The 18,327-nt window shown below is 37.5% G+C and overlaps 2 protein-coding genes across 2 annotated transcripts; one reads left to right on the plus strand and one right to left on the minus strand.

Moving 5' to 3' along the window:
• Window positions 1-4,456: 4,456 nt before the first annotated feature.
• LOC131776803 (uncharacterized) lies at window positions 4,457-5,152 on the minus strand. Its single transcript, XM_066170201.1, has one exon. It carries the CDS (start codon window positions 5,150-5,152, stop codon window positions 4,457-4,459), a length of 696 nt encoding a protein of 231 aa, XP_066026298.1.
• Window positions 5,153-6,509: 1,357 nt separating this feature from the next.
• On the plus strand, window positions 6,510-12,799 carry LOC131792383 (uncharacterized). The gene is made up of 8 exons (XM_066170202.1): window positions 6,510-6,738; window positions 8,187-8,452; window positions 8,736-8,850; window positions 9,884-10,006; window positions 10,618-10,752; window positions 11,299-11,341; window positions 11,582-11,708; window positions 12,266-12,799. Exons 1-8 carry the CDS (start codon window positions 6,510-6,512, stop codon window positions 12,797-12,799), a joined length of 1,572 nt encoding a protein of 523 aa, XP_066026299.1.
• Window positions 12,800-18,327: the final 5,528 nt, after the last annotated feature.

Consider the following 18,327-nt stretch of genomic DNA (forward strand, 5'->3'; position numbering starts at 1 on the left):
ACTCAAATTAGAGAAAAATAACATTTTTGACTGACGTATAAAAAGGGCTAAAGGTGAAAAGAAATATATATATTAGCATCGATGTATACAAGTAAAACCGAAACGTAGATTCCCTAATTTTTATAGACCATAGCTTCATTAGGAAGACAGTTGTAACTAAACAAAACAGATGCGTTGCATGATTTAGGAAGCAAGTTAACGGCGAAAGTTGAGATGCGTGTTATTTGTATTAATGGTTGTCTCAAAAATATCCTCTGTTTGTCTTTGTCGTCTAGTTATTTCAATCCTTTTCGAGACAGAGGGGTTTACGTTATAAGTCCGGGCACTCAGTAAATGTCTATAAATGCCTCTGTTATAAAGATCGAGTGGAAAAGTACGGTAAGAGGGGAAGTTAACATTTGTCAATGTTTTTGTTTTATTTATGTATTTATTTATTTTTGTAGCTATTATAAAATGTTCAGAGAAATGCGCGCGCCGTGATTGGTCAGATCGAGTTAATTATATTTCCATAAAGCACGCGCCTTAAGTCACAAGAGTGCACTGTTGAGATAGAATGCACGAAGCTTACGTCATCGGTCTGAGAGCGCGCAATTCACGATATATTTTATTAAAAGAAATAAAAAAACTTGTTCCTCGAGCATTGTTGAGTTCTATAAGCACTTGAGAATTTTTAAGAACACTCGAGGGGTGCGAGGGGTGCTTCTCGGCGCTTCCCTCGTGTTCTTAAAAATTCCCACGTGCTTATAGAACTCAACAATGCACTCCGCTCGTTTTTTATCTCTTTGATAACGTTGTTTCGAAAATGATTTTGGCGAAAAAATAAAAGGCACAAACAGCAATTTTGGAGACAGTGCTGAAATCGAAGAAATATGTTATTCGCCAGCCGGGATGTCCGCCGCCTACGGCCTCGGGCGGTACTCAAGACATCGGGCAAAGTTTTTCCCAATACGGACCAACTTAGGCTGGTGAATAACATTTTTTTTTTCTTTAGGTAGTGACCGACGTCTCTGCTAAAAATACTGCCCAGCCGGAAAAACGAGAGATTTTTTTTTATGAAAAATGGCAGGGAAGGTAGGGACTTACTCGGCGACTCATGAAAGCGTTACCGTTGCCCTTGGGCAGAGATAGGGAAATACGGACCGCGCTAAGAACCAATCAGATTGCACGATTCGTTATCATGCCCTCTCAGAAAAAAAATAATTATCATCATCATCATCGTAGTTTTTGATGTTGTAACTATTACTATCATGATTATCACGATTATCATCAATATTATGTGTCTGTGTAGAGTTGAGGAGAGAAATTTCTCCTGTTAAATTATGCGGCCATATAGTGTTGTAATATTTCATATTCCCAGTTCAATGTTCAGGAGGTCAAATGCTATCGACATCCTTCCACGATGTAATGAATAATCTACATATACAGATATCGATGAGTGTTTCATTGGAACACATAACTGCTGTGCTGATTCTGCGTGCAACAATACCAAAGGATAGTGCAACTGCATTTAGGTTAAGGTATTTCTGACGATTTATTTTTTGCCCATGAAAAGGGTTTTGAATCTCCCGAGATTCAGTTTATGAACTAACCCTCCTTTTCCGTCATTAATGATGTTACGCTCTCATGAACCACAACGGTTTTGAGTGACAGAGTCGACATTTCCTTGCGACCATCAAATCAACTGGACAAACCCAGCTTGATGTATTGCGTGACGTGATTGTGCAAACTTTCCTCTTTGTCATACGACCTGTTTCGCAGGGTTCTACAAGTTGGAACCAAAATTAGTTAATACAACGAAATAGAATCGAAAGTTATTCAAATGGCTGAAGAATTTCACATTTTAATGAGAATTTTATCGTTTAAATGTTTACTTGATTCGTGGAAAGCAAAGATTGGAGTAGCTTCGGGTATTTCGGCCCTGCTTTGGAAAAAATAAAACAGTTTGTGGTATGTTCTAAACACCAGAACACCCGAGAGGACACTGGAAATGTAATAAAGTATTTTTTTTTGCATCTAGAGAAAAAAAAGAAGAAGGTGAGGCAGTGAAAGGAGACTGAGTTTTCAACGCCAGTTGAACTAAAATTTACCTGGAAGGCATTAACTTTCTTTTGTCGCGAAACTCGTGGATTTTAAAACTTTGAAACGACGTACGATGAATCCTGAAACTGGAGTTTAATTCCATTGGTAAACTATGCCTGCTGGTCTCACGAGCAGATCAAGCTCTGACGAAATTTAACAGTTTTGAAGTTTTAAGCGGATGCAAAAATCGAGACAAAAATTCGTCATGACACAGTTTGTCCTTTGATTTTGTCAAGAGAATTCTGGTTTTGTCTGCTATTGCAGATAGCCCAGACAGGCACTTACGAACCAATTTTTAGTTAAATAATAGCTTTCACTCTCGAGAAATTGCAAATATATTACCCATGTGATCTGACTACAACTTTAATTCCGAATACTTCAAAAACATCTCCAGTCAGTCTGGCTTTCTTTTACTGCCTCACATTTTCCCTTGTGCTGTGGCTGTTAACAAGTACTTTCACCGCATTTCCAATGTTTCTTAAAGTGTTCGGATGTTTAGAACATACCAATAACTGTAATATTTTTTTCCATATCGTGGTCAAAATGGCCGGAACGAAACAAAATTAACTTGTAATCGAGGATTTCGCTGGATAGCTGGTAGTACTTCAAACAACTCGATACGTCGTCCCGGTGTCACAGCGGATATGGACCCCCCCTTCGCAGATTTGGACTCCCCTACCAAACTTTCCTTTTAAGCATCGTTTGTATCATATTTGGTAACTAATTCTTTTTGCAATGTTTTTGTCGATGTTCTTTTCAATCTCAACACAACATTCCTCAATAAAGGTAAAAAAAAAAACCAAGCCATTTCGTTCCAATTCTGCCGCATTTATTATAGCGAGTCACACAGTATACGCAAGAATTAGATGTGAACAAACTACTGCATTCGAACTATTGAAATTGTTATAATAAATCTTTGCTTCTTCTGATGCGAATCAACATTGATATGATACATTATAACAATAGTGGAGACTACTGCATCCAGTCACAAAAATAACTCAGTCTGATTTTCTAAAATAATAACATTAAACATTTTCTGAGCCAGAACGAAGAACCTACTTTTGCTACAAATCTTTCGTAAAGCCTATGATAGTAAAAATGTTTCTATTCTGAACTATTGGAACTCTCAGCTTATTTTCAGATGCAAATCAACATTGATGTCTACGTCGTAACAAAAGTGGAGACTATTTCATCGAGCTCAATCTTATTTTCTAATTTTAACGATTATTAACCGTTGAGCAATCCGAAATACCACCTTAACAGTTACGAAGACGTCTAGAGTTTGGCGATCTGTAGGCACCCGCCCTCTGGGGCAGTCTTAAATCCCTCGCAGCTCATAAGTAACCATTCCTTTCACAACTCGCACTGTACCATGTCGTCCCAACACTCGGGCATTGAACAATGACAAAATAAATTAGTGTCACAAGTTTGTCTCTTATTGAATCTAGCAGTATTCGATTATCGCGGAAAAGGTTTAAAAACAACCTTTCTCCAAACATCAAACTAAATGCTTGCCCCTTTTCCCTTGGTCAAAAGAAACATCCGACGGGTCATTTCCAGCTGCCAGTTCATATGCATTGACGATACGCATGTTTTAAATTAAAAACACACTTTAGTACGCACTGGAACGTAAAGTATCACTTATTTTTACTAGAACGTTAAGGATGATGTTTTCACTCAGTTTTGTTAGGGGGTCCAAATCCGCGGAGGGAGGTCCAAATCCGCTAGGACACCCTGTATTTTAGGAGAGAAATTAGGGCTTAATTACCCAAAGCCACTCCAATCGTTGCTTTCCGTGAATCAAATAAACCTTTTTAAAAGTTAAAATTCTCATTAAAATGTAATTCGAATAAGTAAAGATTTGGTAAAGCATTTGACAATAAAAATCTGCGATAAAATATTGTAAAACATAACACGACGTTTCGACGTTTCCAGAACGTCATTATCAAGTAAACTAAAATAATAAAATCGAGTATATATATAATGAAGCGGTGAATAAATTGCAAAGCGTTAAAAGTTAAACAAAGAGTTTGGCCCTAATGGAATCGCTCTGGGTGTTTAAATTGGGCCTTATTGTTCTTATGTATAACATTTCATAAACAAGACAATCCCATTTCGTGCCACATTTTTTAAGCATTCTAAACTGGCTCTCATTGAGTAAGTCAATGTTCCCATGGGCATCTCTCAGGTGGCGACCAATGGCAAAGTATCGATGATCAGCAATGCGTTGAAACAAATGGCGCGTCGTATATCCGACGTAATTTGAATCACACAAATCACATTTAAAACAGTAAACAACGCTATGCTGATTTACGATGCGTGGCTTGATTTCTTTAAGCTTTAGATCCTGCTCAAGTTTCTTACTGGTGTAGACTGGTTATACATCAATGCCAATTTTTGAACTGAGATCGCGCATTTGTCTTTCGGCAATGTTCACTGAGACTTGATCTTTGAAAGGAATACTGACTTTTAAAGTTTCATCAGATTTTGTCTTAGTATCTGGTGTAGAGGAATAATCACATTTGTCGATAATACAGTTCACCAAAGAACTAGGGTAACCAAGGCGATGAAACATAGATTTTAGATGCCTACACTCATCGACGAATGCTTGATGCGTAGAGGACAATTCCTTTGCACGATGAACCATTGTTTTGATAAGACACTTCTTGTAGCGCAAATCGGTGTGACTTTGAAAGTGAAGTAAAAGGCCCGTGTTCGTAGGTTTACGATAGACCTGAGTCTCCAGCTTGTTGCCGTTCTTTGTTATCAACGTTCCAATAAAAGGAATTGAATCGTTGTTGGAAAGTTCCATAGTGAAATGAATACTAGGGTGGAGTCCATTGAGTACATTGAGGAAACTTTCAGCTACATCGAGTCCAGGCATTATTGCAAGCGTATCGTCGACATAACGCTTGTAATAAGAAGGAAATAAATCATCGTCAGATAGTCTTTCTTCCAGATGGCACATAAACACGTTCGCCAACAAAGGACCAAGGGGGGACCCCATAGCAACTCCTTCACACTGTTCGTAAAGTTGACCATCAAATTGGAAAAGTTGGTCCGTGGAAGCCATTCTGAGAAGTTGAGTGAGCTGATCCTTCTTCACTCAAGGAGTCAAAATCTTTGAAATTTACACTTTCGATCGCTGTTCACAGAGGTGGTCTGACTAAAAATCATTTTTGGCTTGTGGCGACGCAAAAAGAGAGAATTGGAGAACAACTAAACGATTTTTGAAACATTTGTTGATAAATTTCCACAGTTCCCGTTATCTTTTTTTCTCTTTTTTCTGCAGTTGTGGTTTCGAGCTTTAAGGAAGCTTATGACAGACAAATGCAAATTCTTTATTTTGAAATACACGACAAAGTTCATCTCGCATCGAGCGTTAAAGATTTCAAGAAAAAAAAAAAAGAGAGGAGAAAATTATCCTAGTTTAATTCAGCTGTTTTCTTTTTGATTTAGCGACTGATTTCTTATCTTTTTTAATTGGTGATCTTCGATAGACTGAGCGTGAGTGGAATCGTTACGCTCCATATCGACTCAATACCAGGCCGTTTTCTGTGACCTGAGGGATGTAGGATGTGGGAATGGAATATGGACCTCTGTTATTAAGATTGATGGCAACAAGGTCTTTCTTAAGTTTTTTTTGTTATGGAAGCTATTAAAATAAGTAGGTTAATATGAGGGAGTTTTGAAAAGTTCAGACTTTAAGGTAGCAAGTTCGTAATATGCCTTTCGTTTACATCTCCCCAACCTCAAACGCGCCTTTATCTCGCTGGGTTTTCATCCTTTGCATTTGTTTAGCTTTTCTTTCTTTCTTATTTTAATTAAATATTCATTTAGTTGTCTTCCTCAAACTGGAGATAGAATTAAAAGCCATGTACAAAAGAAAAAAAAAAAAGAAGGAGAATTCAAATTATCTATTTTTTATGGAAGGGAGCTATTATTTTCACGTAATTGCCACCCAAAAAAATCAATATTAGGCAATTTTTTTCCAAATAAACATTTTTTTTGGTTAGTCTTTTTTACGACGAGATTTGGTCGCTTGTTAATAGTTTTGCATCATGCGGATAATAATTTTGCGGGGTTTATGAATTGCAGGGAACAGAAATAGCTTCTTTCTTTTCCCTTTTTCATTTTTTTTTAAATAGAAAATGATATTCAACGGTTATAAATATGGATTTCATCGAGTTCCAGATTTTTCTCATATGCTTGAACGAAAAATAGCATCACCAGTACTTATAACTTTTTCGATTATAATGTAAACAATATCATATCGTTTTCAATCAACTTTTGAACTAAATTTCAATTGTAAAAATGCATGGGGATTATCAATTTCCACAACAGACCTGAGATCTTCAAAATATATTGTTCTAAATGCTTTTGAAACAAATCTATTACCATTTTCTTTATTAAGCCGTTGTTAAGAATTAATGCCTTTTGAGTATGACATCTGGAACTTGAGTCAGCTTAAAAACGCTAACAAAGTAAACATCATAGATCCAAGTTCAAGACCAGAGGGCTACATTTACAGTGTATTGCTCCCAGTTTCTACAACGCCGGATAAAATCTTTAAATGGCTTTATGACATGAATTTCCTTTTGATATGTGTTATTTTTCCGCTCCTCTGTGCTGTGATGCTCGACGCCGTCTTCTCAGAAGGTTAGTAGCTTTTGTCTTACTCAGATGCCACAAAACTATGAAAAATGTTTACTGTTTTTTTTTTTAAGCGTTATCATTTGAATAGATTCTGGAACTAAAATGCGATGCTAGTACGCGGTCTAGTGTTAGTTTCGGTTTAGCGGGGAGCTTTGGATAAACATTTTTTAATTATTTCTACACGAAGAACTTTGTGGAAAAAAATTGAATTTTTTCAGTCGAAGGATTGAAACTTCCTAAAGGCAAATTTTCTGACTTTTTGATTGCTGGTGTGCCAAAACTACCGCGTAACTGCCACCAAAAAATCGATGTTAAGCAATTTTGTTGCCTTTGTTTCTCTCTTGCGTATAATTTTTAAAGTTCCAATTATATAATTTCAGCATGGGGGCATGGGAAAAAATCTCTTCAAGAACACGCTGAAGTTAATATTTGTTTGGCTATCACAAGACTAAAACATGACCAGTAGGGGTTTTTATTATTTAGCTGGCAGCGCCCGTGGGCAATATGAAGCGAATGCTGTGTTCTGATTGATACCCGAGTCGGCCTCTCTTGCCCGCTTGGGAAAAAGTGCGTGGAGCGGACTAACAAAGTTCGTAACTTTTGGACAATGTCGGCGATGAAAAAAAGCGGCAGAAGAAAATCAAAAAAAAGAAAACACAGAAAACACCCGTGGGTTTATTGTGGTTCAAACACAAATGGCATTCTTTCCCGGCTCTCGAAATACAAAAAGAAAACTGTCATTCTTGATTCTTATGAACGCGAAATCTGTTTTGCATATGATAAGTCCTCTATTGATTAAGGTTGTTCAGTTAATATGGCCTCGTTGTTTCCTTGCGTTTTTATAAACTGAGACGAAGTCGAGTTCCATAAAACGCAAAAAAAGAACTCGGCCAATATCCAGCCATCTCGACCTCACGCTTGCTGCCATCAGAAAACAAATATCCATCCTCTTTGAGAAGCTTTCCGATGTATGATGAAATAGCCTTGAACTGTTTGCGGAGAATTGAATATTTCCTCCGCCACTCTTTCGCAAAAAAAAAAAACAACAACAACAACAACACAAAAAAAAAATAATGAAAAAATCTCTTTATATGACTAGAATTTGCTATTTCCATGTTTCTGTTCACACACACACAATCCTTGCAACATTGCTACCTGCTGACAACATACAGAACATTTGACCATGATATGAGACCTGTCATGGCCTGACTTCTAAGTAAATTGTTTCTGGAGTGTTGTTAGGGTACGGTCTTAAAAGGGACTTTTTATCTTTTAATCTGATCCAAAAGTTTAATATTGATATGTAGAGAGCGCTGAGCCAGTATCTCTTTTCTGTGCTTTACAATACTCCAAGTCAAATTATTATGACTCCATATCTTTTTCTCCCTTTTTATTACTCGGCGGGTATTATCTTCTCTCACAAAGTAATAAGAAATATCATTTTGACCCAGAAAACTGCCGTTATTTGGAATTCAAGCCCACCAAAGCATTTGACCGTCAACGCCTGATAAATCACGTAATTCAAATTGATGTCGTCAAGGATAAAGTATTATGTAAGATACGGTGTTTCATGGAGCCAGATTGTGTCAGTTATAATCTCGAAAAGCAACCGAGTGGGGACAATGGAGCATATAAATGTGAGTTGAATGATGCTACTCACGAAGGAAACGAAGACGACCTTGTTGGGGAGTACGATTACTTTTACCATGGATCAGAGGCAAGTGTCACTTACAAACTTCTTCCAGCCACGATTTGAGAATAACGAGGTTTCCAGTAGCATGCATGTTTTACTTACCAATCCTGCTGGTTTAGAGTATGGAGAAAAACTATTTCATGATATGTTTCTCTAGATGTCATGTCTAACGACATTTTGTTAGATGTTTTGGCTAATTTTTGTTGTTTCCCTTTCTTTTGTTTTTTGTTGTTGTTGTTGTTTTTTTTGCTTTGATTTTTTATTTTTGTTTTGTTGTTTTGTTGTTTGTTTTTTTCTTTCATGTCAGAGTAACTGTATCGCAAACCCTTGCAAGAACAACGCGACTTGCCAAAGCGGTTTTACCGACAAAAGTTATCGCTGTTTGTGTTCAGCTGGATTCAAGGGTCAGATTTGCGATGAAGGTAATGCCATTTTCTAAACGAGTAATTCCCTCTAAGACTTTACTCATAATTGAAACTAATGTTAAATTGAAGACAGCTTCAATGATTATTGAAATCAACATGATCAGATTTCAGATACTGACGAATGTGCTACAAAAAAGCAAAACTGCAGTGCCGATGCTGTTTGCAGAAATATCAAAGTATCGTACAACTGTACATGTAAACCTGGATATTCCAGAGATGGCAGGGATTGCAGAGGCAGATTTTGCTTTTTGGTTACTTTGTACAGTGAATATGTTTCTAGCTTGATAAGAGAAGGCTCACGAGAAGTTTGGAATTAAAGGGATGGATTTCAATCCTTCTTGCACAAGTGCATGGCCTTGTTGCCTTACTTTCCATATTAAAGTTGAACGTTTTTCGTGTTAATTGATGTCTTCTTTTGTTTTAGAAGTTCAGATGATTTCTTCGGCTAGTCTGCTTACAGTTTAAAATCAAATAATTTAAACGAGAGATTATTTGCTCTTCCAAACTATGACAATATTTTGACAGTTTATGGTAATCAAACCAAATATGTTGCAACTCCAGATATTAACGAATGTGCTACAGAAGAGCAGAGCTGCAGTGCTGATGCTGTGTGCAACAATACCGAAGGATCTTATGACTGTGAATGTAAACCTGGATTTTCAGGGGATGGATGGACCTGCAAAGGTAAAGCAATGAAATATTTCGGGCTTAATTCAGTGCCAGATAGATTTTTAGATTGCGCATAATGAGTACACTATCTACGAGAACGGATGTTATTGAAACTATAAAAGATCCTACGATATGCGTACCCAGATATCACAAATGATAAAAGTAGTTCAGAAGCGCACGGCTGCATTGCTGATACTGTTTTTTGGGAAGACTAAACCTACTCAGGTAGTGCAATCAAATACTGCTTGCTGAATTTGTTGTTATATAAATTGTTGTATTCTATAATTAAGTATCAGTGCAATGTTAAGTAAAAAAATGCTATTAACTATATAACAGACCAAATACAAACATGCATATTTAGATATTGACGAATGTGGTACAGAAGAGCACAGCTGCAATGCTGATGCTGTGTGCAACAATACCGAGGGTTCATACAACTGTTCATGTAAACCTGGATACTCTGGGGACGGATGGTCTTGCAAAGGTAGTAACATAGGCAGTGATACTCTGCATTATCGATGCAATGTTAAGAAAACAAAATTAATGCTACATATACCACAACAGATCCATTAATCATGTCTATTTAGATATCGACGAATGTGCCACCCAAGATCACAGCTGCAGTATTCATGCTGTGTGCAGAAATACCGAGGGATCCCACAACTGCACATGTAAACCTGGATATTCTTGGGATGGAAGGACTTGCCAAGGTAATGTAATGATTTATTGCCCATCAAATTTAGAACCACATAGATTGTTTTCTATATTACCGATGCACTGTTATAAAAGCAAATGCAAAAAGCCATATCAAAGGCCCTTTTATCATTGGCATATTTAGATATCGACGAGTGTTCTACAGGAACCCACAGCTGCAGTGCTGATGCTGAGTGCAACAATATCAAGGGGTCGCACAACTGTCAATGTAAATCTGGATATTCTGGGAACGGACACACCTGTACAGGTAATCCAATGGAATATTGCATGTTAGACTTACAGCCAAATGAATTTTACATTCTAATATATATCTGATCAGCATTTTCGAGAGCGACATGCTACTGATTTTGTAAAAGATCGATTGATGATTTGCTTATTCAGATTCCGACGAGTGCCTTACAGGAACACATAACTGCAGCGCTGATGCTGTATGCAACAATACCAAAGGGTCGCACAACTGCACATGTAAACCTGGATATTCTGGTAATGGACAGATATGTAAAGGTAACATTGGCTGTTTCTTTCCTTGTAGATGTGAATGCTTTCTTCATTAAATCAGTGAGGGGTCACAAATAAATTTAGACATGGCTTCAAAATAAGTTTTGAACCACAAAATTTTATGGAACATAACTATCGACCCATACGTTTAAGTTTCCTTGCAGTGTCCTACTGGTCGGCACTTTGGACTGTGGGTGCTTAGTTCTGGATGGGAGCGCTGCTAGTTTATTTTGCTATGTTTGTGGGCTATTAGAAGGCCCCTTTCCGTCTTATTAGGGCGGGTTGAGGTTAAGAAGTTCGCCAATGTAGTGGTGGATAACTATGCATTACTCGAAAACCCCATCATGCTACAAATAGAACCAAGATAGTTAAGTTCTAACTTATCTACCTCGCCCTCAATTTGCGCAAGGTGATTTTTAAGGATAAATGACTACATTACATATTTTACCGCGTCATGTTGCAGACTCTAACGAAGCATGTCCACACTTGCGGATCTTTTTATCATTATTTATTTATTCATTTATCTGCTTTATCATAAATAGATTTTTTTTTCATTTTTTGCAGCCGTCATGTTTTCAAGCTGCAAAGAAGCTTATGACGCGAAATTGTAAGTACGATTAAAGATAAAAGAATGAAAACGATAGACGTGATCTCCTTGATCTCGCAGGAAGACTTATAAATGCCTAGAAAAGAGCAACTAGCTATCCTGTCATTTCTTATTCTTTTAATACGCCTGTTAAATTTAGTTTTCCCGAGAGTTTACAATCTCGTGGGATTCCAAAATGGTGGATGCATACCACAAGTTTAACTCCTATAATTAATGTTCTTAAATCCTTTTTTTTTATAGACTAAGCGTAAGTAACGTCGTCACGCTTCGAATCGACTCAAGGCCAATTTCCGTTTTCTGTCATGTGGGGGATGTAGGATGTGGAGATGGAATATGGACCTCTGTCATGAAGATTGATGGCAACAAGGTATCTATCTCTTCATTTATTTGTATTATTCGATAGTTTTGTAATAGATTTTTGTTTGGGTTTGTGATGAATTTAAGAAGACATTTTTTGATACTGAAAGTTTGCTTCTATTATAACCTCACCCAACCTCCGCAAGTATGACTCCTTGTTCGCTTTCATATTACCATGTTTAACCTTTCCTGCCTCATTGCAAGTAAAATTGTGGTCTTCTCTTGGCCAAAGGTGATTTTAATGCGGGTCACATGAGGAAATACCAACAAAATGTCTGCAAAATGCAGTTTTCTGTTGATGGCTATTTTATTGATTTCTAACCGAAAAAAAAGAAAGAAAATCGTTTTAGAACTTTTAAAAATTCATACTTAATGGAAAGCCGTTTGTGGTATATTTCTATCGTAATGCGAGTCACTGTCTTAACTGATTAGATTCAACTAAATCTGTCGCGTTTCTATCGAGTTCATAACGACTCGCATCAGTTTTGGCTGTTTGGTCGTTGGGATTGATATATTTATTTGTCTTTCTTTTTTATTCAATGGTATTTTCTTTCTTTTCCTGGTCAGCGAACTTTTCATTATGATTCCAATTATTGGAGTAACATGTTAGAATATAACCTTCCTGGAGGAGAGACTGGGTTTGACCAAATGGAGACCAAATTACCGACTTACTGGAACACATCATTCTCCAAGATCTGTCTTGGTATGAAGATCGGCCAACAGCTCAGGTTCATTGTCATCAACAAGCGAGCAGATTCCCTGTACTCACTGATCGCCGACGGACAATACCGTCCGACCAATTTGGGTCGTGACGCATGGAGGTCCTTGATTGGCCCAAATGCGTCCACGCAGATTTATTGCAACAAAGAGGGGTTTAATCTTTACTCATTGGAAGCTTATTGGGAGTCTAGGACTCCAAAAGCAAGGGTCGGCTTTCTCACCAACAATAGAGATAACTGCCGTGATGTTGATGTCAGAATCGGGTTTGGTACAGGAGGGCCACACGATGACACCAACACGTGCGGAATCGTTGCAGACAAAGCCGGTCTTGATAATGGGTTGCAGTTCATTAAAGTCATGGGATACATCTTAATACAGTAATAGGCGAAAAGTACACATGCAATAATAAAAAGAATCATCATCACTACCTTCACCAACAAAAATAATGGCGATGGCCAAAATATGGAAGCGTACATTGATACACACTGGTTATCTGTACAAAGTATTAAACACTAATTCAACACTTTCAGTTGTGTAAAGCAATATTCACAAGATGCTGTTACTTGCAATAAGAATATCATCATAATACTAACATATGTAAATACCAATAACTAGAACTAGTAACAACTGAGCAAGATTATTGAATTTCCAGCCTTCTGATTGGCTGAGCGGAGCGTCGTTGTGAGCTTGTAACATAGCTCCGAGCTCATTATCTAACTCCAACAAATATGGTCGATTGATTCGTCAGCGAATTCAAATAAGAGTTTGTGTAGGCGAGCCGTGAAGCAATGGCGGAAAATATATTTTACCCCGAGAGCTTACAATTGGAGAAATAACGTAACAACAACAGCGACTCACTTATCGCCAAAAAAGGCAACAGATTGGATATGAAAAAAAATGTCAACATTTTTCTCGGCCAAATGCGTAATTTTATTGCGAAAAGCAATTGACATTATTTAATGCCCTAAAAGTTCTTATGAGGGTAAATTAACCATGTAAGATATGACAAATAAAGAACTGAATTCTTGCCTGAATCCTTGTCCATTCCGGTGAAGATAAGATAGCATATTTTGCGAGTCTCGTTCAAATCGATCTAAGCAGTCATTGACCGCTTTCCTCGCTTGCTTCCCCTATGTAAAGAAATACTCAGAGAGAAGTGTTTTCTTTGGCAAGTTGTTGGAAAAATTTATTACTAAAACAACTGAAATCGTAAATTTCGATTTTTCCTTTTGTATTTGGTTTTCGCCCCCTTCTAAGAAAGTTTGAACGTCACTGCCTGTCAGCGACAAGGATTTTTCAGTGTTTTAGCAGCCATTATCCGAGAGAGATCGACAAACTAAAATGGATTGCGAATGATGGAGGCTTTGCCGTTCACCCGTTCACTTATCAACCTGACCTTGGGACAGGCCTATATATATATAAATGCTTAACCTACAGTACAAACTATTTTCAACGACTGAATTTGGAAAGCTGGTTTACCAACTTAGAACAGACGCCTCTCAACGGATGTCAACAAGTACCAGCACCTTACAAACGACTCATTAACGACGTGAACAAACCGACAAACAGACCGACAAACAGACCGACAAACAACAGACGGATCGAAACCGACCAATGACTGCTAACAAACTCTACACGAGTCTTCCAGCCAATCACATCTCGGCTAAACAGACCAATCACGTTGAACAGACCAGACTTTATAACATCATCGACTGACAACTACTCTTCACTTGACTCTGAAGATGACTTCCGCACAGGTTGTCGAAACGTCAGTCACCAACAACAGTTCTTTTCAGAACTACACTCACCCGGACGATCACACTATACGAACTACTAATTATAAAACAACGTTAATCTTTCAAAATTTCGAAGCAACCATTTTCAATGAATATTTTATAAATATTCTGGTTTGACCTCCACTGTTTTATTTACTGTCCTTCGTTTTCTGTGTGCACACACAAATTTTTCTACTGACAATTAGTATTCAATTCCTCCTGAGGAAGGCTACCACTCTTTTTAATTTCTTTTTCAATCATGTACTCGATACAAAACAAATAGAAAACTTTTGAACGCTAGTAGGCCTCGTAAAGAAAATCTTCAAAGTTGATAGATATTGCATGGCTTTAGTCTTAGAAAGGCGATGCATAGTAATTCATTCCCTTTATAAATTTACATTTTTAATTGCTCCGATAAAGTCCGCTAGAGCATTTGATGATCACCGCCTCAGAAATCACGTGTTCGAGTTGACGACGTCAAGAACAATGAGTTTTGTGGTATGCTTTGTTACATGGAGCCAAACTGCGTCAGTTATAATCTCGAAAAGCAACCTAGTGGAAATGATGGAGCACATAAATGTGAACTGAATGATGCTACTCATGAAGAAAACAAAGTAAACCTGATTGCGGACCGAAATTACATTTACCGAGGAGCAGAGGCAAGTACCATTAATAATCATAGATAATTTTTTTGACTTATCAATTTCGCAGAGTGACAAGAATAACCATTTAAGGGTTGCAAGAAATGGTATTATTATGCACGGTATGCAAATTGCATACCCCTATCGAAGTATTTATAATCATCATAATCTTCTATCATCGTCATCTTGAATTACATCATCAACTTTAGTAAAAACTGAATTGAATTTAATGTATCATCGTGATTATCTTTATCATCATTATTAGCATTGTTACAATTATTCTAATTTATTATACATTCAACTCAGTGCTATGTCTTTTCTGATTGCCCTAGGGCGTACATTGAATTTTCAAAATCATTGACTAGGACGTCAAATAGCAGCAGATTATACAATAATCAAGACAAGGACACCCAAGGCCACGGGTAATCTGTCATGTATGACCGCGGTGCATGATTTCTTCGAGTAATCATGTCGAGTTCGGGAGCTTTGCTTAGCTTGTTGTCTGTAAAGAAGCAAAAACATTTTTCCTTGGTAAGGGTTATGAACCTCAGTCTTCGGCTTCGTCTGATAACCCCTGCCTCGACCTTGGCTATTCTGGATATGACAAAAAAAACTCATCCAGTGATTATTTAATATCGTTATTTCGATTACTGCTTTTGTATGTCAGAGTGCTTGTATCAGGAATCCTTGCAAGAACAACGCCAAATGTCAAAGCGGTTTTACTGACAAGGGTTACCACTGTATGTGTTCTGATGGATACCAGGGTCAGGCTTGTGATGAAGGTAACACTGTTTACACGAATAGGTAGATTCACAACTTTTAAAACCTATGTGAAAATTCTAAGACCACTGAAACACAATGGCTGAACTAAAACCATAAAAAAAAACTCTGGCGTATTTTTAGATATTGACGAATGTGATACAGAAGAGCACAGTTGCAGTGCTGATGCTGTGTGTAACAATACCAGGGGATCGTACAATTGTGATTGTTAACCTGGATATTCTGGGGATGGGAGAACTTGCCAAGGTGAATTTAGCGATATCCTTAGTCATAATCCATAATTTATTTTAGTTCATTCTTAACGCATCACGTGTCTGAATATGCCCCAGCTGAAAAACTAGCGATGGCCCACTCGTTGGAAATTTGTCTCCGGTTGAAGTTCTTTGCTTACGACCTGGCAGGCCTTTGTTGCTGTGTTCTAAGGGAAGACTCTTACTATAATCATTCGAGGGCCCTCTCCATCCAAGAGTATAAGAGAGAACCGGGTACACAACGGTCTAACTTTTACACATGGGTGAACTTTGTAAAAGCTAGGTACCATGATTTGAGGCTGTCACATCCAAGTTGTTTAACAGGACTTGTAGTAAATCAGGCAATCCAGTAAGTCACGGCGTTTTAGAATCTTATAACTCTTTTGATTAGGCTCAAAACAAAACCAGTGTTTAATCACAATAATAACCGCTATTGAATAAGGTGTTCGAAAAGTCTTGAGTTCTCTTTACAGATTTCCAAAAGTGATTGCATTCTTCAGCCCATATTTTCCGTGATAGTACTTGTATTCTCTTTTGAGCGGTAAATTGGTGCGTGGCCGGTTAAAGTTGATCTCCGTGCGCATGCCCAACTTGAAATGGCGCATTGGTACCAGCGAGGTACAAAGGGATCCAGGCAAAACGCTGGAATATTTATATTTGACTAGAATCCAGTCATTATACGGAGACTAGGTAAGCCCCAGTAGATGTAAGCCACTCGGCCTTTTAAAGGCTTTTTAATAAGCGTAGCATTCTTATTAACAATTTCGAAGAGCCTCAAACATTTCTCATGTTCTCGAACATCCTTTGGAGTCTCTTATGCTTGTAAACCGAAAGAATGTGCGGTGTATTGCTTATTTAGTTTTATCTGCTTCAACTTTACACGTAGTGAAAGTAAGAGTTCAAACGAGCGTAATAACTTTTTTTTATGATCCCATAAACTTTAATGGTGTTAGATAGTTCTTACGACTTTCTTTTTTCCTCAGCTACAGTTTCAAGCTGCAAAGAAGCCTATGAGAACAAAATGTAAGTACGATATTAGGAAGTTAATAATTAACTTAATCTTGGAGCGAGAGTTGCAAATTCCCAAGAGGAGATCGTCACTTATCCTAACTTAAATAATGTCATTGTTGCCTATGTTCTTTTTAGCAATTGAAAACTCAACTGAAAATAGTATTCCAAACTGATAGATGCAAAACACGGGACGCTTTTAAATCACATTTTATTCATTATAATCTGATTCATCTTTGATAGACTAAGCGAGAGTAGCATCGTTACGCTCTACATCGACTCAAAACCAACTTCTATTTTCTGTCACGTGGATGATACTCTCATGAAGATCGATGGCAGCAAGGTTTTATAAATGATTGCCATTTTTATGTTTTAACTATTGCTCTTTTTGGTAAGGACAATAAGAAGATACAATCAGAATATTTATGTCACAATTCGGTTTATTTAAAAAATCTAGGTTTTAGGATTGCGACGCCCGTTTCTTTTTTTTCTTTTTTTTTTTACTTGGGGGATGTAAAATGTCGAAATGGTTCATGGCCCGTTGTTGGGAAAATCGTTGGTTGTGAGATATTCGATCTTTTATTTCATTGATTTCTCTCTTTTATTGGTATGTGACTAAAGGCATATTTTCCGTGCATTACTGTCATGATCTGTGTATCTTGAAAATTTAGGCTCGAGTTTGGAGTTCATGATTTTACTTCCGTTTTAATCTCACCAAATCTCAGCTATAATGGTTCCTTAGTGGTTCTCACACTAACACGATTATTACTCAGTAGATTATTACTTATTATAACAATCTACGAATCAAGCTGGATGGAAATTTGAGGGTAAATTATTGATATCATAAATAAGCACTTGTGATGTGACCTTGAGTATGACTGCTAACTTTTCCTATGCCAATTCAGATTTGATTTAGAACCGTTGTTTCCATTGAGCTTATTTCAGCTTAAAGTTTCTTTGTTCGGGTTGTCCTGTATCGTGTCTGTTAAATGATAATTTTGTTCTAATTCGAATCAGCGAACTTTTCATTATGATTCCAATTACTGGAGCAGCAAGGAAGAATACAATCTTCCTGGAGGAGAGACTGGGTTTGACCAATTGGAGACAAAGTTACCGACTTACTGGAACTCATCCTTCTCCAAGATCTGTCTCGGTATGAAGACAAGCAGGCTGACTCTCTGTACTCAATTATCGCTGATGGGCAATACCGAAACACGTCACTGGGACGTGACACATGGAGGTTCTTGATTGGTCCAAAAGGCCTCCTCGCAGATTTACCGTAACAGAGAGGGGTTCAATCTTTACCCATTGACAGCTTATTGGGAGTTTAAGGCTGCCTAAGCAAGGATCGGTTTTATCACCAACAATGCAAATAACTGCATTGATGTTGATACCAGAATTGGATTTGGTACAAGAGGACCACATGATGTCAACAACACGTGTGGAATCGTTGC

The sequence above is a fragment of the Pocillopora verrucosa genome, chromosome 7, assembly GCF_036669915.1.
Source record: "Pocillopora verrucosa isolate sample1 chromosome 7, ASM3666991v2, whole genome shotgun sequence".
Lineage (NCBI taxonomy): Eukaryota > Metazoa > Cnidaria > Anthozoa > Scleractinia > Pocilloporidae > Pocillopora > Pocillopora verrucosa.